Source organism: Diabrotica virgifera, chromosome 3, assembly GCF_917563875.1.
Source record: "Diabrotica virgifera virgifera chromosome 3, PGI_DIABVI_V3a".
Lineage (NCBI taxonomy): Eukaryota > Metazoa > Arthropoda > Insecta > Coleoptera > Chrysomelidae > Diabrotica > Diabrotica virgifera.
In genome coordinates this window covers 29708170-29733997 of record NC_065445.1, presented here as the reverse complement: position 1 = coordinate 29733997, position 25828 = coordinate 29708170, and the positions used below count along the sequence as shown (strand labels likewise).

Below are 25828 nucleotides of genomic sequence, written 5' to 3'. Positions count from 1 at the left end.
TTTCCTGGTTTTCCCTCGTGATTTACTATGGAATCTCTAACGCGAGAATTTCAGTACCACCGTAGCATTTGGTTGTCTTTTTAAAGACAGATCACATGCTATGATTTTTTGTGGCGGATATTCTTGAGTTGGGATTGATTTCATGTAATCGAATGAACTATCTTTTAGTAAAGTCGTCCCAGGGACGCAACTCATCAATATTGGCAATGTCATTTTAAAGTCGTCTACTTTAAAATGTATAATACGTGTCTGAATTGCCGATATAAATGAGTCAGATTAAATAAATTATTAGAAGAATTTTTTACTAAGCAACAACATTTTTGTTTATTTAGTATTATTTTGTATTTTGACAACGACACCCGACTTGGGCGTCGAAACGTTAATAAAATCATTTTTAGGTAAAATTGTGGCTTATTTCCCATTTGAATATACTTAAATTTTTTACTGTAAACAGTATTCTTTGGTATATTTGATTCGATAATTTCATTAATATTCTCATCAGTATTACAACCAAATCGTGACATTTTGAAATATTGAATATTTGAAATGTCAAAATCGAAATTAAACGAAATGTAGGTATCCATAGCTACATGATTGAAGGAAAACAGCCCATGGGATCTGTTTTCAGTATAATGTTGGTTTTATTGGTTGTATTCAATCAGATGACCACAAATTAATTGATTTCATTGGATTTCTAATTGAGCAAAAAATTTTCATAATAACAATTTTCGATATTGCAAAACATAAAGATATTTTACTATTGAGCGAAATGTATATTTTTTTCACACCTCGTATAAAATTGAAAAATTTGATATCTTATGGTTGTATCTAGATTTTAGATCATGCAAAGTTTTTATGGAAAATAACTTTTTCTTGTAAAATTATTAATAAAAATTTCCCATAATATTATGATTTCAACTTACGTAGACACACTGTATATGCGTAAAGAAAATAAGTGTTCTGAAAATCACCAAAAAGTAGAGAAGTTGTAGATAATCTGGTGGCAGCATTAGTCACAAACTAAAACATAATAAGTAAACAAAGAAACGAGTAACATAATATGATATCCTCAGGTATAAATTTAACAAAAGCAGTGTTTCCTCTCTTAATTGTGAAACTTTAACAAAGCACACACACGATTCATTAACCTAGATATACAACTCTATAGCAAATAAAATTTTACTGACCTGTAAACAAGTAGTGTAAGCTGTTGGACTGTAAACGACATGATCACAGGGGCACTGACACTCTCCCCCTAACCCCAAGTGTCCACTCGGTGGGCCAGCCGACGACGACATTTCGAAAACTAGTTCTGGATCGTCCATTTCGGCGTCCATGCCGTCGCCGGCGGCGCGACGCTTTTGATGAACGTTGCTGAGGATGCCTCCAGATCTGTAAAAAGAAATACACATAGTAAATTTCAGTTAGTGTAAAAATTATTACATGAATAACTTCTTTGAAAAAAATACACACACCCAAACTTATATGGAATCACCATGTATTTCAAAGTAATATTTATTTCTTTTGAAAAAATTTGTTATTGTTGCGAAGAATAAAGGTTTTTATTGAAAATAAACAAATCGATAAGACAATCAGATAGTACTTACAGCTCAGTACGGTATAGGTTATTTACTTAAGTTGCAATTTTAACGAAAATAAAAAAACTAACTTTTGTGTCCAAAAACGAAAATATGCCTCATATGAGGTTATAGAACTTACAACGGGGAAAGACTATTTGTCTTGTGGAGCAAGTAATGTTCTCAGAGGGACTTAGTTGCAGAGCTAGGTCTAACACAGGGCGTTCTGTCTAAAACCTGTGCTAGGTAACAGGAACTAGGAAAGCTCAAAAATGAAGAAGGGAAAGTCGTCAAAACGTAATAAAGGGTCGCCACGGTTGTTTAATTATCCAATCAGCTGGAAGACACCCAACTATTTCCCACCAGCAGCAGCTCCAAAGGCAGCTTTTGGAAGCTACAAGTGTAACTGTTTCAGTTGAAACGATAAGAAGAAGAGTTCGTGCCAAGGAGTATACAGCAGAAGACAGTTATGGGTTCCCGAGTTAACGAGGCAGCTCAAGCCTGATCGCTTAAATTGTTGTCTTCACCACCAAAACTGTAATAATGGGAATTGACATAATGTTCTATTTCCAGAAAAAGTCAGAATTTGTGTAGAATCAGATGACCCACGAAATCGTGTATTTAGAGGTCGAGAAAGACAAGCAAGAACGAAAACTGTCAGATCTGTTCACAAATATAAAAGGAAAAGTGTAATGTTCTTGAGAGAAATTGTGATCCGTAAAAAAACTCCTTTAATTTTCATCCAATCAACGTTAACTGCTCGTAGGTATCTTGATAACCTGTAGTTAGGCTCTGGAAAGGTGCAACAGGAAAAAATTTAATTTTATTGCATGATAATGGACATCCACATACCATTAGAGTGACTAGATACATCATTGAAGCAGAAGGTATCCCTTGTTTGGAGTGGCCTGCTTGCTCACCCGAGCTTAACTCTATAGAGTATTTGTGGGATATGCTTAAAAGAAAAATTAGAAAAATTTTTCGCCGGAAAATCCACAAAACACCGCACGGCTAGTACAAGATGCTCTTGAAGATAGGAGCAACCTACCTCAACAAAATGTTGATAATTTGATTAGGAGCGTGCCCACGCAAACTAAAGCTTACATAAGGACTAGAGGTGATAACACTGACTACCAAAAAAAAAATTATTCAAAACAATTTAAACATTATTTGTTTTACTTTGATCTTGTGTTCGTTTTTTTAAATCCGCACGAAATAATAAGAAATATCAGATGATTCCATGTAAGTTTGGGTGTGTGTGTATTAGAATAAGTGGAACTATTTTTAATAGGTCGGCGCAAATTCTTGCATTCGCTGACAATATCTATAGTTATAGTGGGCAGAAGTATGAGAGATATGGTGTAGTGTTTTACAAGGCTAGTGAATTAGAATTTGTGGTAAACGAGGAAAAAGCAAATATATGTTGGTTTCTAAAAACTTCCGAAATATTCAACAGAGAATTCAAATCAACAACCATATCTACCTTTGAGCAAGTCAAAGAATTCACATATCTTGGATTGCTAGTAAGCGCAACAAACACGACAAGCGACAAAATAAAACAACTCATAGCAATAGCAAACAGAATGGTTCACGGTCTCCAGAAACATTTAGAGAATATAAATATAAAACGTGCAGTAAAGCTCAATATATACAAGACTTTAATAAAACCTGTTTTGATATATGGGGCTAAAACGTGGACCTTATCTCAAAATAATAAAAGACTTCTTGGTATTTTTGAGGGATAAATTCTTAGAAACATTTTTGGGGCTGTAAATAAAAATGGGCTATGGCGTCGAAGATACAACTTTGAACTATATGAGTTATACGCGGATACAGATATTGTGAAATTCGTTAAAGTGCAGAGAATAAGATGGGCTGGACACATTTCTATGATGTCAGAATATACAAAAAAAAAATTAACATTTTCAAGACCAGAGAGCACAAGAAGTAGAGGACGACCACGAAGAAGATGGACTAATGATGTGGAAGAAGACCTAAAGATTCCAAGCTTTAGGTCTTAAAGTACTTAGCTGATTTTAATAAATATTTTTTACACACTATCAGTTTTTGAGAACATACACCTGTTGTCCTTTTGACTTATAGAGAAGAGTGTACTAGTCATTTTCTATTCTATTTAAACTTAAAAAGGCTCTGTTTGGGAGCAATATCCGATTTTATAATTTTTATGGTTTGATTGACTATCAAATAACAAAATTCCTTAAACGCCTTAGTTCTTCATTAAATGGTTTGGTCAATAGATTAATTAAACTCCAATTTGCATGAGTTTATAACTGATCCTACTCATTTTATATTTAATAATTTATCATCTACTTTGGACTTGGTATTCTCAAACGATTCCCAGTTATATATTAACATATTCTGTAATAAGCTCTCCAATAGGTAATTCAGTTCACGCAGTGATTATGATACATATGTATTCAGTTCAACTTATTGTATAGTAGTCCGTTCTTTAACGGTAAAATATTGCAAAACCTCTAAATTTTAAAGAACCGCTTGGATTGACCTGAAATTTGGCATACACATAGCTAATAAGTCAAAGAAAAAAAGTGATATTGTGCCGATATGTGCTTTTGCCCTGGGGGTGGTTTTCACCCCCTTTTGGGGGTAAAAAAATATTCGTCCAAAGAAAGTCAGGAAATGGACAAACTGGCTAATTTTAAGTAACTTTTGTTCTATAGAGTTTTTTCACTAAGTCAATACTTTTCGAGTTATTTGGCAGTGAATATGTTCATTTTTTCAACAAAATAACCACGCTTTTAGACGGTTTTTCGCAAATAACTCAAATAGTAAGAATTTTGTCGAAAAACATTCTTAGCAAAAATATAGCCTGTAAGAAATTTAAAAAAATGGTGTATATATCTCGTCTCTACACCTAGTAGAACTAGAGTCATAGCTAATGAAAGAAAAGGTTCATATTCGTCAAATTCCAAATGGAATATTTTAACGTGAAATAACCAAAAATGAAGCACATTTCGGGGAAAACTCATTACAATGTATTTAAAGCGTTTAAAAGAAGCTTCATTTGTTTTATAGAAAAAATTTCTAGCATCAAAATTAAACAAGTTACGCTCAAAATAAAGTTAGTCCCTTTTGGTTTTGCTAAAAAAATCGAGAAAATCACCCCCTAATTAGTATCTTAAATGAACTTAATCGTTACTACTTCACAAGTTTCTTGACTCGTGTATATATTGTTTATATGATCTGTAAGTTTCATCGGTTCAAAGTCCTTATTATTGAAAGGGCTGTAGTTAAAAGCGGTTAAACGAGTCACTGATCACGAATATATGCAAATTTAGAAACACCAAATCTTAATCAATTTTTGTCTAACAGAAAAACAAAAAAATACGTGATATTCAGAAAAGCAAATCTGATTTTTTTTGTTTTTTGAGATTTTTTGTATCTCTAACAATGTTTAAGTTATTTGGAAAAAAAGCATATTTTTCAAAATTTAAATTTTTAAAAATTTTACTTTCAAACCAAATTTTTTCAAAAATAAGCACTTTGAATCGATGAAACTTACAGATCATATAAACACAACATAAGTAAAATAATTTGTGGAGCGGTAACGAATAATTTCATTTAAGTTGCTAATTAGGGGGTGGTCTTCCCGATTTTTTTTTTGCAAAAACAAAAGGGACCAACTTTATTTTGAGCGTAACTTGCTTAAATTTAATGATAGAAACTTCTTATAAATAGAGAAATAAAGCTTTTTTTAAACACTTTAAAAAAGTTATAATGAGTTTTCCCCAGAAAGTGCTTACTTTTTTGGATATTTCACGTCGAAAAATTCTATTTGAAATTTGGTAAATATGAATCTATATTTCATTGGCTATAACTCTGGTTCTACGAGATACAGAGACCTAACGCTTACACCATTTTTTTTTACTTTTTTATAGGCTATATTTTTGCTAAGAACGGTTTTTTCGACAAAATACTTACTTTTTGAGTTATTTGCAAAAAACCGTCTAAAAATGTGGTTATTTTGTTGAAAAATGAACATATTCACTCGCAAATAACTCGAAAAGTGTTGACTTGGCGAAAAAGCTCTATAGAACAAAAGTTACTTAAAATTAGTCAGTTTATCCATTTCGGGACTTATCTCGAACATATCGTACCATCAATGCAAGACTATCACAACCCAAAAATTGCCATTTTTTGTTTTTTATGAATCTGTAATGGTAATAAGTTGTCTAACATAATGCAAGAGTATTATAACTTAACATTAATATTGTTTAATAATGTCTTATATTAAATTTTGAGTTATAATACTCTTTCATTATGTTAGACTAACCATTACCATTACAGGTTCATAAAAAACAAAAAATGGCAATTTTTGAGTTATGATAGTCTTGCATTGATGGTGCGATATATTTTTTCACCCCCGAGATGGGGTGAAACTCACCCCCACGGCAAAAGCACATATCGGCGCAATATCACTTTTTTTCTTTGACTTGTTAGCTATGTGTATGCCAAATTTCATGTCAATCCAAGCGGTTTTTTAAAATTTAGAGCAAAAACCGTGAAAGAATGGACTATAGTCATAATACTAATAAACGGTATTTGAAATACATAACAGATTTTGAAAATGCATATCGTTAACTGGCTGCTATTAACTAAAATTGTATTTTCCATTACAAAAGGTCCATGATGATATCCTGGAATAAGTTTTATATTAAACATTATTATTCTGTAAAAAATCAAAACACTTTAAACAGATTATATATTATAAAAATAACACAAAACCTTCAGGCAAAAATGACAAAAGAAGAAAGAGTGGCTGTCTGATGATATAATGTATTTGGAGGACGAGAGTATATGGGATGAGGGATATATAACATATCTTACGAAATGTCTAAAAGAATATATATACAAAATTTCAGGTGGATCGGTTAAGTAGTTTTTTAGTTGCAGTGTCTAATGTTTTTGAACAAAGCAGTTTTGAGAAAAACGCGTTTAAAATGTTTTGTCAACTTTTGTTTTCAATTTCTTTTTTGTCAAATCGTAAAGTGATGCACACCGAAATATGTTTTTCAATTGCGGAGTACTACTACTTCGGATCTACTTCGAGACTACTTCCGATCTCTATCTCCTAAAGGCGATGATAATGAACCACCAACACCTGAAGTTACAACAAACGAAGAAATAAACATCGAGGAGGGAGAGGTTAAGGAAGCATTAAGAAAATTAAAAAATACAAAATCTCCAGGAGAGGACAGAATATCGAATGAACTCCTAAAGTACGGAAGACATGATCTAACTAAACAAATATTAAAACTAATACAAAAAAAAAATAGAACAAAACAGAATACCACAAAAATGGAGATCAAGCATCCTAATACCTCTCTTCAAAAAAGGAGACAAATCGGAAACGGAGAATTAGAGAGGAATTAACTTATTAAACACAACATAAAAATTAACAACCAAAGTGAATCAAATTATAATATTAGCAGAAGAACAACAAGGTTTTAGGTCGGGAAGGTCATGCACTGACGCTATATATATAATGAGGCAAGATCAAGAGAAATCGTTGGAATAAAACAAACCGGCATATTTATGTTTCGCGGACCTTAGAAAGCATTTGACAGGGCGGCCACATTTAAGGATGTTATCCATTTGTTATACTCGAGAGATGACCTCTAGGAATAATTAAAACGATCGAAAACATCTACCAGAACAACACAATAAAAGTAAAAGTGGACGATGGATTAACTGAACCAATTGAAGCCGGCAATGGGATAAGACAGGCGGATTCCTTGAGTCCTTTATTGTTCAACCTGATCATGGACGAAATAGTAAAAAAATAAGACCTAAAAAAGATACCAAATGGGAGAAAAACAACTTAAAATAATCTGCTATGCGGACGATGCAATACTAATCTCTCAAAGTGAAGATGATTTACAACGTATGCTGCACCAATTGAACATAATCGCCAGAAAATTTAACTTGTTATTTTCCTCCCAAAAGACAAAATGCATTGTTATAACAGCAGATCCAATAGGATGTAAATTGGAGCTGGAAGGTCAGAGTTTAAATACCTAGGCATCACACTCTATCTAGCTACGGAAGGCTCGAAACAGAAGTGGAAGATCAAGTGAATAGAGCAAACAGAGCCGCAGGTTGCCTGAATGACACAATATGGAGAAATAAAAATATCGGAAAAGAAATGAAAGGCAGAATTTACAAAACAGTCATCAGACCAATAATGATATACGCGGCAGAAACACGACCCGACACAAAGAGGACAAAAAGATTGCTCGAAACAGCGGAAATGAAAACCCTTCGAAAAATCGATGGTAAGACTCTATGGGACAGAGCTAGAAGTACAGATATACGACGGAGATGCAAGGTGTATAACATTAATAACTGGGTAATAAACAGACGAATAGAATGGAATGACTACATAAGCCGAATGACAACAAATATGATAGTCAGGACAGCGAGAGACCATAATATAAAGACGATCAGTGGGAAGACCACGAAAACGATGGAACGACAACTTAAAGAGACAGTACATTGAAAAAACAGACAGGGTCATGTCTATAACAAAAGAGAAGAAGAATTGCGGAGTAATTTACAAAAGAGAATGGGGACAGCTGTTGACCGTTTCTCACTACGCTCAAGCGCACTGGCGCGAACCTGCTACAAAGCGAGTCGAAAATAGGAATATTTTTAATAAGAAATTTAGCGCAAAAATTGCCTTCCTAGTGTCCATAACCTTTCTAAATTGAGTATCTTCGAGATTTTATTTGCATGTGCGTCTAGTTCTGTTGTGAAGTGTTCTTAGGAATATCTTAAAGAACTCATTAGGCCAATTAATCGATATTCTGAGCATTTTCTAGCATTGGCTTTTTTAAGTATTGTGACAAATATGGACAGTGTGTTGGAATCATTTCAGTGGTATAGTATCTTGTCTTGAAAAGTATTACCATTATTTTTAGTTTTACTACTAATAGAGCTTTTACAATATTCTGATTTAACACCCTATCCTTGGTTAATTCTCCCCTACTTTTTTAAAGTTTATTATTATCCATCAAAAATCTCAGGCTTTTTCGATAAATAAAGAAAAGTTTACTTTATTGCAAAAATATTCTAATTTAATCATTTAAAAAAATTAAAAAACCGTTGCCGTCTAGTAAGTTTGTAATAAATTTTTATCTTGTTTTATTTAATCTCTCCCTAACAAACAAACTTTAAGATTTCTTAATAGGAAGAGAACAATGAGAACTTTATAATGCACTGTCTTACATGGGTAATAAATTATGGTATATTAAATGAATACTGGTGGAAAAAAGTTAGAGGTCTTTTTTGTCGGATGTAGAAAAGGTCTTGAAAAGGGTCTGGCTCATTTGCAATTGAAGAGACGATTCACAAAGGGAAGAACCTCGTCTTTCTTGAAGTGCTTTTTCCTTTCAACTTTCCACTTAGTGTCTAACAAACTTTTTAAATATAAGCAATATGGAAATTCTCCCTCAAATTATCAATGAGACTCTTTTCATTTTTAAATGGAGAATATTTGCTCTACCAGCACCGGATTGATATTCCTCCAGTTAGTGAGAATTTTTTGCACGGCCATTACGTATTTAAGAGATGTAATGCGACGATTTAATTTTTTTGTGTTATCGTGTAATGGAAATTGATTTATTTATCGCTGAATTTTAAATTCGCTAACAGTATAAATCGAGGAAATTGTTTGTTGGATAATACGGGGAGCTAGTTACACAGATAAATAATCAATGCGTTTTTCTTACTGAAAAATATATTTTTTGAAGTTATACTTCTTTAGGCGCAATTGGGAGTGCATTTTTATTATGCGCATGCGCACACAGACAGTCTGGATTAGTTGCTAAATCTCTCAAGTTTGTTATGTACGTATCTGCGAAAAGAATATATTAGTGTTTTTAGTAAATATATTTATTATAATTTTTGTGTCTTTGGATGTGTCTTCCTGGGAAGTAAGATAATAAGTATTATTAAAAGATTTTTATATTAAATATATTATAGTATAAATTTTATACTACACTTCGTCTATGTGTTACCGTGATTTGTCATTAGGTTTGTTCTAGCAAACAGTCAAACTAGTCAGAAACCGTCAGCAAACAGTTGGTCAGTGAGAGAACATAATACATCCACCAGTGCTATCCCCTCTACTCGCGCTGGTCGACTATTCGTTGATGGTGTCAAACCGTTTGAAACTGATGCTAGAACAAACCTATTATAGCCTAATAAAATAAAAAAAGTCAAAATGTAAATTCGTACAGGTTGAAACAAATTTTATATCAAAGTTCAGGTGGGTACAAAAGATATTTTCAAGAAAGTATCCAAATCATACAAGGGGATCATTGTTTAAATAATTAAAAAGGGGTGATTTTTGCAAAAAAAAAATATTTTTTAACTGCTGAGGTAATTCACTTATTAATGAAGGTCTATGGGATTTTTTCTGCAAAAGTTGAAAGGTAAATCTTTCACATAAGACTTACTAAATTAAATTTGACCCGCTATTTATTTAAATAATTGTATATAAATCTTTAAAAACAAATTTGCGAAAAATTATTTTTAGCGTTTTAAATAAGCACTATAAAATATAGTATTAAGCAAAATATTTAATATTTTTTGAGATATTGAATTTGTTTATTAAATGGTACTATATCCTCAATTGCAAAAACGCGGTTGTTGCCAAGGAAATATTCACCTGCTTAAGATCTCATTATTTTATTTTTTTTGGGATATTTTCGATAAATGTATTGATAAATTCAAATTTCAATTAAACTCCCCCATAAAATGGCATTTGAAAATTATTCAAATTTGTTTATAATTTGTTTTTTTTTAACTGTCGCAGGGATTAAGTATTTTGAAATGCCGTTTCGATAATTGGATTCCTGGGAATTTTTTACTAATTAACAAACCTTTTTTGTCGTTTTTCTTCTTTTTTTTTTCTTGGAGTTATATTACTACGCGCCCTTTTAGGGTTAAATTTTATTAAGAATGTCGAATCTCTATGTAGTAGATTCTAGACGTAAAAATATTAAGATTTAACTAAAATCTCTTAACTAAAATGTGGCTACTTACTGAGTTACAGGGTGTTTTATTTAAAAATTTAAAAATTATTGTTACCAAGTACTTTAAAACTATTTGACGTATCCTTATCATACTTGGCAGAAAGTGTGGCTATTATACACCCTACTAAATTGTGATTAATAAACGTTTCTAACTAGTGCCAGAGGCGTACGACAGGGGATAGTGAATGATTGACCCTTCCCAAATTCTACGCCACTGAGTGAATTACTATTTTAGCGAAATTTTTCGATTCTCCAATACTTTTGTATGTAAATAACTTTATTGGTATCGATAAAGTAATCAGTTTGAGAGATATTGGAAGTTTAAAATGAATGAATCAAAATAACTATGCCGTTTCATTTTTAACGTCCAATATCTCGAAAGCTAATGACTTAATCGTTACCAGTAAAGAGTATACTATTTACATAGAAGGTATTTGAGAATCGAAAAATTTCGCTAAAATAGTAATTCCCTGTGGCGTAGAATTTGGGAAGGGTCAACCATTATCCCCTGTCGTACGCCTCTGGTAGTAGCTAGAAACTTTTATTTATCACAGTTTAGTGGACTGTATAGTACCCACACTTTCTGCAAAGTATGATAAGGATACGTCAAATAGTTTGAAAGTACTTGGTAAAAATAATTTTTAAATTTTTAAATAAAACACTCTGTAACTCAGTAAGTAGCCACATTTTATTTAGGTAATTTTAGATCAATCTTAATATTTTTAGGTCTAGAATCTACAACTTAGAGATTCGACATTATTAATGAAACTTAACATTTAACGGCATTTCAAAAAATATTTAATCCCCGCGACGTTATTAAAAAAAAATTATAAACAAATTTGAATAATTTTCAAATGCCATTTTAGGGGGAGGTTCAATTGAAATTTGAATGTATCAATACATTTATCGAAAATATACATCAAAATAAAAATAATAAGATTTAATACAGGTGAATATTTCTTTGGGAACAACCGCGTTTTTGAAATTGAAAATAGAGTAACATTTAATAAACAAATTCAATATCTCAAAAAATATTAAATATTTTTGGACCAATTTTTTTGCATTAATACTGATAACATAACCCAACTTCTCCTTAAAATAAGATATTTTATGGTGCTTATTTAAAACGCTAAAAATATTTTTTTGAAAATTTGTTTTTAAAGTTTTATGTATAATTATTTAAATAAATAGGGGGTGAAATTTAATTTAGTAAGCCTTTTGTGAAATATTTACCCTTTAACTTTACAGAAAACAATCCTATATACCTTGAGTAGTAATTGAATGACCTCAGTAGTTAAAAAAGTAATTTTTTTGCAAAAATGACCCCTTTTTAATTATTTAAACAATGATCCCCTTGTATGATTTGGATACTGTCTTGAAAATATTTTTTTACCCACCTAAACTTTGATATAAAATTTGTTTCAACCTGTACGAATTTACATTTTGATTTACATGTAGTGTAATTTTATTTTACTAGACTATTATGTCCGAGAAATCATGCTAATAGAGCGATCGTGGCTCATTGTTAGAGCATTCGACTATAGATCGAGAGGTCCCGGGTTCAAATCTGGAAGATAAATAACTTATGCGTGTTTCTTAATGAAAAAAAAAATATTTTTTATGTTTGTTTTTGTTCCTCATCATTATTAAGCTTAAAAGCATTCTTTTTTCCTTATTTTTATACACAACTGGGAATCAAAGTTTGTCTAAAATTTTTTGGTACTGCTTTTTACGGTGTCTTTTATTGTGCCAAACTTTTTTAATTTGCATATAAGCTGTCCCGACCTTTCTTCTTCTTCTTCTTCTTCTTCTTCTTCTTCTTCTTCTTCTTCAAGTGCTCTGTCTGCTGTGAAAGTTGGAATTGCCATGTGCAATTGTGTAAACAACATGACCTGACCGAGGTGATCCTGAACGATTTTCTAAAATTTTTGAACCACCAGTGGCTTCTCCTGCCTGGTAGCCGTCTACCGTCTATTTTTCTCTGGATAATCAATTAAAGTAGACTGTATTTAATGTTCCTTTTTATGTGGCCTATATATTTAAATTTTCTTTATTTAATTGCCATTTAACAATGTTTTGGAAATTCTCTATGAGTTAAGTTTGCGTAGGAATTAAATTAATATATACCTCTACATTACAAATACAGTAAATGTATTTTGCTACGACCGTTTAATAACATGCTCATTATTCGCTATTTTTAATAGATAATAGCACCCATGACTTTACCCGTGAGTAATAGTTCATTACTCACGGGCTGAAGTTAGATTCAAATGGCGCATGACACTTTTAATATTACATAATCGTATACATCTAAACTGCAAATAAAATTACTTAAACTTGTTTATTTAATACAATAATTATTGTAATTTATATCAATCACTAACTTCTAACAATTTTTAAAGGAATTTTAACTGTAATAATTTCAGCATATTTTTTACGTTTATATCTTTTTTACTAAAAATTTTGACGTTTATAATTTATTTTAGTGATAGTAACATTAGCGCATTTTGTTTGTGTTAATTGGAATTTATAACTAATATTGTGTTTATTTTTTAAGTTATATTAGTTTGTTAAATATGTTATAACATATTATGTTATATAGTAATATTATTAAATTATATATAGTTAAACATAAATATACACTACCGTGAAATGGGGTGAGATTGATCAATTTTAACTTTATTTGATTTATATTTTAAACGTTTTTGTGACTGTTCTATATTTAAACACTTTACGTGTTATATTAATATCTAAAGAGTAGTGATTTAATACTAGTTTTGTTTTAATTATTAAGAAAATTAACTTATCTCATAAAAAAAGGGTGATCAATCTTAGACCCGTGACTGGGGTGAGATTGATCATGATAATTTTATAGCATGAAACAGTAGTGCTTTTAAATAGAATATGATCAATCTTAACCCTGACTAATTCGGTCAGACAGTTTTTCGAATTTTTACAAAGGGGTGAGATTGATCATGCGGGGTGAGAATGATCACACTATTTTTATTGTACTCTTCTTTATTTATACAAAAAAAAAACATATTTTAACAATTAAAAATGTAATTCAGAACAATTTATAAAAAAAGAAAATTTGATTTAACATTCTTTTATATTAATTTCTCCGCGAAAATTATATTTTTGTATCCTATCAGAAATCGTCTCAAGTGTCGGATCTGGTAGTAAGGCAACTACTTCCTTGAAGGGAACAGTGGATATGTAATTTTCAATTACTTTGAAAATCTTCCTCGATCCTGCTGATTTAAGGCCAAAAAACTTTTGACGAACATTCTCAAATCCATTGCACTTAGAGGATATCCCCAATCTGCACACGTTAAAATGCTATTTATAATAGCTACTTCTTCTTCATATGTGAATACAGATTGTCCACCTATTTTCTTAATCTTCCTTCCATGGTATTTGTTATTCAAAGTCCCGTAGGACAATTTGTATTTTTTTGCGGCTTTTCTTAGCGATAATCCATTTTCCAATACATCTTGCAACGCCTGATTAACTTGTTCTTCATTAAAATTGCCATACGTTCCACTGCCTAATTACCTTTTGTACGTTCTTCCCATTTTGATTGATATTCTTAAATCTGTAACAAAAATTATAAATTAATTTCTGAAACGTACGTAACGTGGGGTTAGATTGATCACTTGATCAATGTCACCCCATTCAATATTATCCGCCATCTTAAAAAAGCTGGCGTTAATTAAAATGCTAGATACCTAAAATTATTATTACAAAACCATACAAAATAATTTTATAACACTAGAAATAGCGAACTTACCTCTGTTCTTCCTCTACCATCAAAAGTACACAAACTTTAAAAATAGGACAAAAATTATGGTTAATTTCAAAGCCACAGAACTTCTTCCCAATGCCAATTGCAAACTAACAACGACGTGAACTGATCATAGTCAAGATCCAAGAAATGAATAGCGCCACGCCCAGAAACAATTTTACATTGTTGCCGGTTGTATCTACATATATGTGATACAACAACAAATGATCAATGTCACCCCGGGAGATCAATCTCACCCCATTTTACGGTATACCTTTATGAAATACGTCTACCGATAGTATCCATTTCCTATTTATTAGATTCATTGACAGTAGGTAAAAATGCTTATAATTTTTCGAAAAGAAATAGAACTTGGATTGACTATTTCTTATTGTATTTTTACAATATATAAGAATTTGGTAATAGTAGGCAACCAATATTATTCAGCCACGTACTAGGGGTAAACAAAATTTAGGAATATTTGTAAATTATTATTACATTATTTAAATCTCGAGTAGTTGATAATTATATTTTTTACTAATTAAAATAAAAAAAGGTCGTAGAAAAGTATAGTATTCTACGCGTCTGTAATAACTACGGCTCGTGTCGCAAACTTCATCATCGTGAGTAACAGCCATCATTATATGCTCGTTGAATAATATACTGTTATAAAAGTATATTTTAAATTAACTCCTACGGACAGTTCTAAAGCCTGTTACAAAAATTTTTAAATCTGGAGAAAGCGTTATATTTAGGTTACACTTACACTGTATATTATGGTGTCACTATTTTTAAGAATATAAATAGGTTAGACACCACGTATTTCATCTTTTATCTCATAGCCATATTATTATTTAATCTCCATGTCTCACTGTTTATCAAACTAATGAAATTTCCAAATATATGCACCCTCCGTTGTCTAAATGATTTGAAAATGGCTACTTTAAATTTTGCTTGCTGTAAGTAGGTTGGAGGTAATGTGGCAGACATTTTCAACGTGTTCTTTTGTTTTGATATTCTACACCTGTGTACATTTCCCGCTTTCTTATTAAAACATAACGCATCTGTGCGTAATGTTTGTAAACCGTTCTAAAAGTCGTTTTCCACTCCTGCTGCCATACAATAAAGGTATATATAGTATTAGGTAAATGTGACGTATTGCAGAAAGTTTAATTTTACGCATATTTTATTAGAACTGTCGTTAAATATACAATAAAGTGTAAAATTAGTAGAAAGTTTAGTTTTTTATACAGCCATCGATATTTTAGTAAAATATATTTAAGTTTGATTCTAAGAGTATTACTGCAAATATTTTACTTGCATCAACTCTCTTTTTAATTCCTACTATTGCCAATTCTGTTAAAAGAAGAAAATGCTGTGCATTTTAAAACTAAAGTAGCTGCAGGTATAAACGCAACCAAATTTATATAGCGTCATCATTATTTAATACCAATCTATCGACATAAAAACATACCTCTTCTATCTATTCTTACTCGTAAGGATGTAGTGGCGTCATGTAAGTCGTTTGACTATTTCTGTCCGATTCTCTCTCTCCTGTGTGTGTTGTTTTGCTTCGGAGAATGTGTAACCAGTCATGTCCTTTATTTGGTCCGGCCATCGTAATGGAGATCTTCCTCTGGATCCTCTGCCCTCTACGTTGCCTTCAACTATCATTCGTTCCATGCCTTCTCTTCTTCTAGTTATATGTCCAAAATATCTCAGTATATTTTAATTGATAGTTGTGCTGCTGAGTCTAGTTTTTATGTTAAGTTCGGCTAATATTGAATTATTTGTGCGATGTGCGGTCCATGGTATACGCAACATTCTCCGGTAGACCCACATTTCAAATGCCATTATACGTTTTGAATCTGCTTTTTTGATGGTCCAAGTCTCTGAAGCGTAGGTGGCGATAGGAAATATTAACGCTCGAACAAGGCGTAATTTTGTGTTTTTTGTAATGCCAGTATTCTTTCATATTTATGTGAGTTTGGCTGTTGCCGATCTGGCCATTATGATGCGCCTGCGGATCTCGTCTTCGCATCCTCAACTGTTAGTAATAACGGAGCCTAAGTAATTAAATTGTCTGACCACTTCGTAACCTGCCAAGTCTCTTATCTCCGGTTGGTTGTTTCTGATTCTATCGATGATCATTACTTTGGTTTTCTGCATATTTATTTTCAAACCATATTCCGTACTCACCGTTCCTAGCCTATTCATAATTTCTTCCAGTTCTTCTGATGAAGACGCCAATATAACAGTGTCATCAGCATAACGTAGGTTTTTTATTTTTCTTCCTCCTATCGTTGCTCCACCTTGCCATTCCTCAAAAACTTGACGCATAATGTGTTCACTATATATATATTGAATAGAATGGGGGATATTATATATCCCTGCCGCACTCCAGATTTTAATTTGAAGTTTTTCGAAACCACATTATTAACTATTACATTAGCGGTTATTTACATAAATTTATACTTAGTTATTTACCTAGTTATTTACATAAAGTACTTGTGATAGATAGATTAGATGTTCTGGCGTACCCATTTCTCTAAGTATATGCCATATTTTATCCCATTTTACGTTATCGAAGGCCTTGGAGTAGTGCACAAATAATATGTTTCTATCTTAAACTCTCGAGATTTTTCGATAATTTGACGAATATTAAGAATGTGTTCTCTTGTTCCCCTACCTGGGACGAATCCGCATTTTTCTTGGGAAATTTGCGGTAAGAGAATGGATTTTAATCTTTCATTTATTATTGTTAGAAGTACTTTGCTCGCGTGAGATATCAACGCTACTGTACGGTAATTACTGCAATCTGTTGGAGAAACTTTTTTGTATATGAGAATAAACGTGAGTTTACCCCAGTCACTTGGCCACTTTCCGGTATTCCAGATCTCATTGCAAATTCTAAGCATTACTTTCGTCCCTAAATCTCACATTTCTTTGAGTATTTCAGCTGTTATTCCATCCTCTCCTTGTGCTTTTCTACATTTTAGTTTTTTTATTGCCGACTCAATTTCTGATTTCAATATTTGAGGTTCTTTTTCATAAGTTCTTTTCTCTGTATTATAGTCTGGGTCGTTTATAGAGAATAGTATTTCACAATATTGTTTCCACACCTCTGCGATACAGTCTGGGTTTGTTATGGTATTTCCACTATTATCTTTGATGATCTGTGTCTTGTTCACATATGCTTCTTATATAATTATTTTGTCCCTTATGCACAAGTGTTTATAGTTGTATTTATGTTGCTTATCTCTGTTAAAAACATATCTCTTATAAACATACACATGCACACATACACACAACATTTAATAATTCTTTATCAAGTGCACATTTCATTGACATTATTCTATAATATGAACTTTATCCCTAGTGTTACTTTCCCCTATATACTACAGTTATTTCGCCCTTTGTCCACTTCGCTTAACCTCTTAAATGTAAGTATTTTCTCTACCTCTCTTTCCTAAGGAGCTACAGCTCAAGTCGCGCCCTAGCCTCCCGTAGTATCCGCCTTCAAGTATCTCTTTCACCGACTGCTCTTCTCTAGTTCTCCAGCCTCAATATATCTTTAGTATCTGTTCTCACTTCGTTTATCTACCTCTATCTTGGTCTTTCTACTAACTAAACGCTCTACTAGGTGTTCTGTCATTATTCATTTCTATAAGGTTACCCCTACGCAATTTGTGCCCAATAGAAGCATAGAGAGACGAAGAATATCATGGCTACGCAACCTGAGAGAACGGTGTAACGTTACAAATGTCATATATTTGCTATTTTATTTTTAATATTTATTTTACTTTATTTTCTTTAATATTTCATTAATAATTATCTCCTGTATTCGTTTTAACTTGTTTTTTCGTTAAAAACCTGTTTGGAGCTTGTCCTATAGGCAACTCTATTTACATTTTAGAATCTCATCTAAACTTGTGTTCTGTGTTCATTACTTCATATTTACTTAGTTGTTATTTCAAATTTCATGTTGTGTGTTTCGCTGATATGACAGTGACACTTCGTCTCTTAACAATACAGAGTGGCGGAAAATTAATTTCGCTATAAAAGCTAATTATAGGCTGATATTAGCTTTATTTATCCATCAACACTTAATCTTTTGGGGTGAGTTTGTATTCTAAGTCTGTATTAACTTTTTATAGTCATTTTTCTTATACCTAATCTTTCATGTCAAAAAGCACATGTTTCATATTATACATTCTCTCTAATGATATGCTTTTAGTAATCAAATTATTTAACTATTCCCCTCATCTTAATTCCTTTTAATTTACCCTTGCCTTCTACTAGTTTTTGAATACTATTTGGCAAAGGTACATTTTGATTGTCACTTATACGCATTATATCTTCTAGGTTTTGGGAATAAAATAAACCTTTTCTCCCTTCAGGAGCTTCAAGCCATCCTCACCGGTGATGGAACCATAAGGCGAAGACAACAGGATGCATCTAGATAGACAGCAGCGCCCAAAATCTACAACACCACCAAGACCGTAGCTGCAGGGACATATCTGCCCAGGTCTACAATTCAACAGCTGTACCATTCAACATCAAGGAGTTACCATCGAACCAGATACCAAACGCCATAAGTATAATCCAGAAATTGTTAGTTTTTAGCAAGAATTTGAATATATTTGTTAATGCATTTGATAAGTCATTTGATTATAACTTTATAGAAAAATAAACATGATTAGTTAAAGTATTGTTTTGTTTGCTTCCATTCTGAATTTTCATAGTTTATATTTAAGATTAGGACAAGACGAACACACACCTTGAGAGACTGAGCTAGACCAGGGTGAACGATAGCTATCTTAGTTGATTGAAATATTATTTTCGGATGGTATTTCGATTATCTTGTCTAGTCCATCGCGTTCTTTTGTTTCAACGAGATGGATGTATGACCTCCGTCGCGAAGATAGCATTTGAAAAATTTCTGCTCAGTGCAATATTTTTATTTTTGTATAATGTGAGAGTTGTTTGTAATATTGATACATCTCGTAGTTAAGGGGGGGGGGGAGGTATGGTTTGAAATATTTATTTTTTTTATTATTTCAAATAAAAATGCATACTTTCAAGAATACTCTCTGAAAATTTCAGATTTATCGGAGTAAAATTACCCGAGATACAGAGTTTTGAATATCCCCGTCGACCCACTTTGCCGCGGCTTCGCGCCAGCACGCTTGAGCGTAGTGAGAAACGTTAAACAACTGTTCGCCTTCTCTTTTGTAGATTACTCCGTAATTCAAAAAACATATTACAATGTTCATCACTTTACGATTTGGCTGACAAATATGAAGATGAAGATGCAGTTGTCAAAACTTTAAACGCATTTTTCTCAAAACTGCTTTTTCAAATGCGGTGGACATTGTAACTGAAAAAGTACTTGACCGATCTACCTGAAATTTTGCATAGATTTTCTTTAGTCAGTTCTTGAGGTAATAACGTCGAGATATTTTTCGTTTTGTGCTTATTTTTTGTTCAACAATATTAAATCTGTTGGTTTTCACAAAATTTTTATCAAATATTTCGTATTTTTGAATTCTGAGTGATACCAAAAATTCAAAAATCATTAAAAAAAAAACTCGACGTTGTTACCTCGTGAAAGTCATAAGCTAATTAAATCTTTTTGAATTTTTTGTTTCGTATGATCCAGTGATGAGTTCTGATGGCCACCGCAAAATCAATTTTTTTTGAGCTGCCTGTCAAAATTTGTCACCATTGGCTTATTTTTCAATATTTTTGATTGAATTTTTTCTCAAATATTCTTTGAATTGTAATTAATATGCTTATTTAATTTAAAAATAAAATAATTCTACCATAGCTTCGAAAAAAATTCACAAATATGTGCTTGATATATTGATTTCAAACCATTAATGTAACTTTAGAGGAGAGACGAAAAATATTTTGGCTTTTTTATGTTAGATTCAATTTATTCGTTTTGTGTGTGTAGGGTTCTTTTTAGGTAACGATTCCATTACCATTAAGTAAAATTCAGTAACATTGGTTTTTTTGTCAAAGAGCGACTTACGAGGTTTCGTTACTTAAAATCTTAAACTATCATTAAACTTATGAGGTTTTGTCTCATAAAAATGCAACTTACGAGGTTTTGTAACTTAAAATCTTACTTATGAGGTTTTTTTAAATGTCGCTAGTACCATTAAATTTAAATATTGACTTACAAGCTTTCGTAGTTTAAAAGATATATAAAAATATAAACCAACAAAGTATAAAAGTAGTAATGGACCAAAAATCGCCTAACGAGTTTTTGCAGTTTAACCGTCGATTGTGGTTTTGGGCATAAGGATTTTTGACGGTATACTTCAGGTGGTTTTTGGTCGCAATTTTATTATTAATATTACAATAATATTAAATATGTCCTTGACAAATCATATTACAGAGAAGATTTGAGATGCATAACACATACTACTGGATTACTTGCCACAATCAAGCAACGGAAAACTAACTATTAAGGCATCTTTGTGGAAGCCCTAGTGATGTATTTATAAGCCAAAATTAATTATTAACCTTTAACTACACGCGCTGGCGTATTTTGTACGCCAGATATAAGAATTCGACTGCAAATAATATATTAAAAAATTTAATTTTTGACCTTGTTTATCTATCTAACCTATCACTGGAATTTGCTTTAGTTTTAGTTGGTTTTAGTTTCGTTATAATCGCCGTTCTGGGAAGATCGTAATTTAAAGTTTAATATTTTTGTTGTTTTCGGTGGTGTACATTGTGTATGTAATGTACAATTACAATACTTATACGCCACGATTATATTAATATAAGACTTATATTACTACTTAGTAGTAATATAAGTACATATTTTTTAGTCATTATGGCACAAAATGTATTTTTCTTTATAAAAAATATTTTTTCTGATGAAAAAAATCACATTTCAAAAAATTTTTTATTATTAATTTTATTTATCACGGAATCCGATTCCAGTTATAAATCCCAATTGTCTTACCGAGAAGGAACTTAAAAAATTCCCTGATACAGAATAAGGTTTATACTTACTTACTTAGTCCTAAGCCTTTCTACCTTTAGGTGTATGGCTGGTGGAGTTGAGTTTGGCAATGAAGTCTCCATGCTTTCCGATCTTGCGTTAGGTTTCTTGCACTTTCCAATGTCAATCCATTCTTCTCGATTTCTTTCCTGATTTCATCTACCCACATAACTCTTGGTCTCCCTCTTTTGTTTTTCCCCTGCACTCTCGTTTCGAACACTCGATACGGTTTATAACAAACAACTAAGTGTATTTTTTCAAAAAGAAAAATAAACAAATCTGCTGTTTTTAAGTGTTTTTGCTTGTGGCGTACAAAGCACGCCACGCGTGTAGTTATGTTATAACTTAATGCGCAGGTAGTTAAAGGTTAACCTTCCGTGACTAGCATTGGGTCTCTGAGACCGACTAGTTAGAGTTTTTACGATTATATCCAAATCGTTCATTAAGAATCTTCGTCGCCATCAGTAGCTGCCTGATTTAGGTGTCTGTTTTTAGTGTTGAAGTTTGAGTCTTCAGTGTCAACTAATTATGCAATTATCGGCAAATCTTGTCTCAGAGACCCATGTTGGATCCATGATCTACTCGATTAAAAAATATTTAGATTAACGAAAGATCGTGCAAACAAGTGCTGATAATTTAGTAACCCAATTTCCAGGAGTAAAAAGTGAACCTAGGTACAAGAAAACAGCAATGGAAATATTGAGGTTGTTTTTGACAAATCAGATGTTATATGATTGTTTTATTTTCTTTGGTATTTTGCTAATGTTAAAGAGGGTTAATAATTTAAAAGTAGGTATCACTTATGTTTAATTTTACTCCTTCAGAGAGTAAACACAATCCTAGGCTAGAAAGTGTGTCAATTGACACATTTTTTATGTCGGTTTCTGAGACCCGATGTTAGCTTTAATGTTCAGAAAACCTATGTTAGTTGCGGAAGGTTAAAGAAAAACACATTTATAATGGGATAGGACCAGATCGCAAAAAATGTTTAGAGATATAGAACGTAAAAGAGTGGTTTCAAATAGAATTATACGTTTAAATAATAATAGCCCAACAGAGACGAGAGAGAAAGAAAAATAAAAAGATATGGCTACAAATTAAAAATAAAAGAATTATATTTTCTTGTACGAAACTTAACGGATGAATAGAACAAACCAGATATCTAGCTAATAAAAAATGTTTTTGATATTTTTTTATTTTTCTTTGGCTTTTCCCCAGTTCTACTTGTTTTTGACCAACTCTTGTTAATCTTAATATTTTGTAATAATGTATTTGTTGCCTTTATCAACTATTCCGTTATTAAACTATGCACTTGCAAACAGTTGTTTTATTTTTATTCAAAATATGTCACAACTCCTTTATTCGAAAAAACCAAACAAACTGAAAAATTTTGAATAGAACAAAGTTATATTGTTATATTTGTTTATCAAAACCAGCCCTAGATGTGATAAATTTTTTCTTTAAGCGCTATATTTTCTAACTTCCTACGAATTCTTTGGCGATACATTTTATCTTCTGTATTCAGTGCGAAATTTTCGTCGTGTCAGCCATATTGTTCCTTTCCGCTGTCCCAGATCGGACCCGGCCGTATATTTGCATTCTTTAAGCACCGCAGATAACGCTTCCTACAGCAACACAAAAGAAAATTCGAATAGTTAAATGTGTTGTGGTTTTTCGTCTCAGTGATTTCCTGAAATATATTACTTCGTTTACCATATGTAAGTAAAGTAAAAAATTAGGATTTTTAAATAAATGTTAAATAATTTTGATACAGTTTTGATACAGTTTTTTGATAATTTTGATACATTGCTCAAATCTTTTTTCCATTACAACACGACTTTACAATTTGTAGAATAACAAACCAAAATAAATAAAAAAATTGTTCATTTATTTTCGAATTGAACTTTTTTTCGTCCAAAGTGGTAATTCAATATCCTGACTATATTAAATTATTACGAAACATACACAATTGTTTAAAAAATCAGTTTAAGATCTTGGAATATTGAAAGTGGTGAGACTACTTAAAGGCGAGCGACGAAAGGGGCACAACATTATACATAAAAAAGAAGAGCAGATACGAAAACGACCAAATACTACTAATGGAGAAAGATTTTAGTCAGGGTAACACTAGAGGTTTATTATATAATTCTATTAACCCTTATCCGGGCAAGGTGGGTCCAACGGGCCCAAGACGCCAATTCTTTTATCATAAACTGATAAAAAAAAATTATTGGATTTTATGCATCAGTAAATTTGTTTAGAAGTATGTTTCTTTTAACAAAGTCATGAGCTATTCAATATATTTATTTTCACTTTTGAAATTATTGCGTCGAAAGAATTTTGTCACGTAAAGGGGCAACACGGGTCCGTCGGACCCTATTTGTATTTGTACCTAAAGTCTAAATCTTTGTTATAGAAGTTAATCTGGCAGTCAGGTAAAGTTTTTGTGGATTATTTAAACGACTTTTATGATTCCGGAAATCCAATAATAAAGTCTAAACGTGTTCAAACAATGTAAACATCTTTTGATATGAACATCAAAGAGATGCTTACAATAGGTGTTTTATCTACTCTAAATGAATTTTAAAAAGTGATAATCATTGTTGGAATGCAATAATATTGTTAGGTAGGTACCTATACATATTTTGAAATAAATAATGCATCTGCTATCAGTCGTTTGATATCGATGTTAGTGTCGACAACTAAGCTCCTAAAATTATATTGAATTGCTCCGAAAATAAATGACTAATCTATGTTTTTTTTAGTTTTATTGTTTTTTTAAACTAATACTGAATAATAATTTAATTTGTCATATCAATTTGGTATTCTAGTTGGGAATAAGGTAATCTTGTGGCTTCAAACATCAACCCCTCTTTTTAAATAAAATGGCCTGATAGATTTACAAAAGTTTTTATTTATTTATTAATTAAGTCTGTGTTTGGCTCCGAATGTTTATTACTTGTGAATAAATATTTTGTCTACAAAAGTTTTCTTGCATTTCATTATTTTTTGCAATTCTTCAGGTAGATCGCACCCTCGAGGTAGACCGCATACTATAGTAGCACCTTTTTTTAGTCTAGGCAATTTAAATTTAACTTTAATAAATAATCAAAAAAGAATATTAGAAATATATGGGTACATATGAATAGCACATTCAAGAACAGTGGTGGGCCCAACGGACCCGAGTTGCCCGGTTACGTAAGTAAAATGTGTTGCCCGGATAAGGGTTAATGTACTATTCATATTTACCCATATATAATGTCTAATATTCATTTTTGATTTTTAATTAAAGTTTAATTTAAATTCTTTAGATTAAAAAAAGGGTGCTTCTATAGTACCTATGCGGTCTACCTCGAGGGTGCGATCTACCTGAAGGATTTGCACAAAATAATGAAATGCAAAAAAACTTTTGTAGAAAAAATATTTATTTACGAGTAATAAAGATTTGGAGCCAAAGAAGACTTAATTAATAAATAAATAAAATCTTTTGTAAATCTAATAGGCTATTTTATTTGAAAAGAGGGATTGGTATTTACGCATAACCTGGAAAAAGATTACGGTGTTGTTGCCTTTCATTATTGTGTGAAAACTCTTCTGAGAAAAGAGTATAAAAGAGAAAATATAGTAGGGCCATAAAACTTACTTCAAAGTATATTACATTATGATTGTTGACACTCAGGTGCCCTGCAGTTAGTAGTCCAATAAAGGCATATATCTCTGTAGAGTCGCAATATGTCCAGTTCTCTATCCCCAGGACTTTTTCGGCTTCTTTATTTGTATACTTCACTATTTCGTTCACAATTTTTTCGCCCACAAACAAACAAAAGGAATCAACAGGATCATCCACATTTTGACCAGGGGCTAACATTACTTTGTGCACTTTGCTTTTTATTATGTCGCAGGATCGCATACGTACTGTCGGTTGTGGTTGACTCTTCCAGTTAGTTCCATTCTTAGTTTCAAAAATTACACACTCTGAAAGCTGGGAACTGGTAGCCACACATTCTTTTTCATTATCACTCAATACTACTTGCTGATCATCTTCTTCACTTGCTTCTGAAAGATAATCTTCAATTTCAGAGTCACTTTCAATGCCAACTACTTCAGGAGATTCTTCATCATCGGAATCCCATAAATTATTAGCAATATCTTGCAGTTCTGCAGCTGATAATGGTTTTAGGGACATTTTATTCGCACTATCTACTTTCACTGTAATTCAATATAATTTTACTGGCTTAGTAGTTGTCCACACTAACATCGGTATCAAACGACTGAGAGCAGATACATTACATTATTTATTTCAAAATATGTATAGGTACCCTCCTAAAAATACTATTACATTCCAACAATCATTATCAGTTTTTAC

General features: G+C 31.8%; 1 protein-coding gene across 1 annotated transcript in view; it reads right to left on the bottom strand.

The window, feature by feature from the left end:
- Positions 1 to 1148: 1148 nt before the first annotated feature.
- Positions 1149 to 25828, bottom strand: part of LOC114324237 (uncharacterized) — a 157450-nt gene continuing 132770 nt past the window's right edge. The window contains exon 3 of the mRNA XM_050646226.1: positions 1149 to 1392. Coding sequence (XP_050502183.1) covers positions 1149 to 1392 — 244 coding nt within the window. The remainder of the gene's footprint in view (positions 1393 to 25828) is intronic.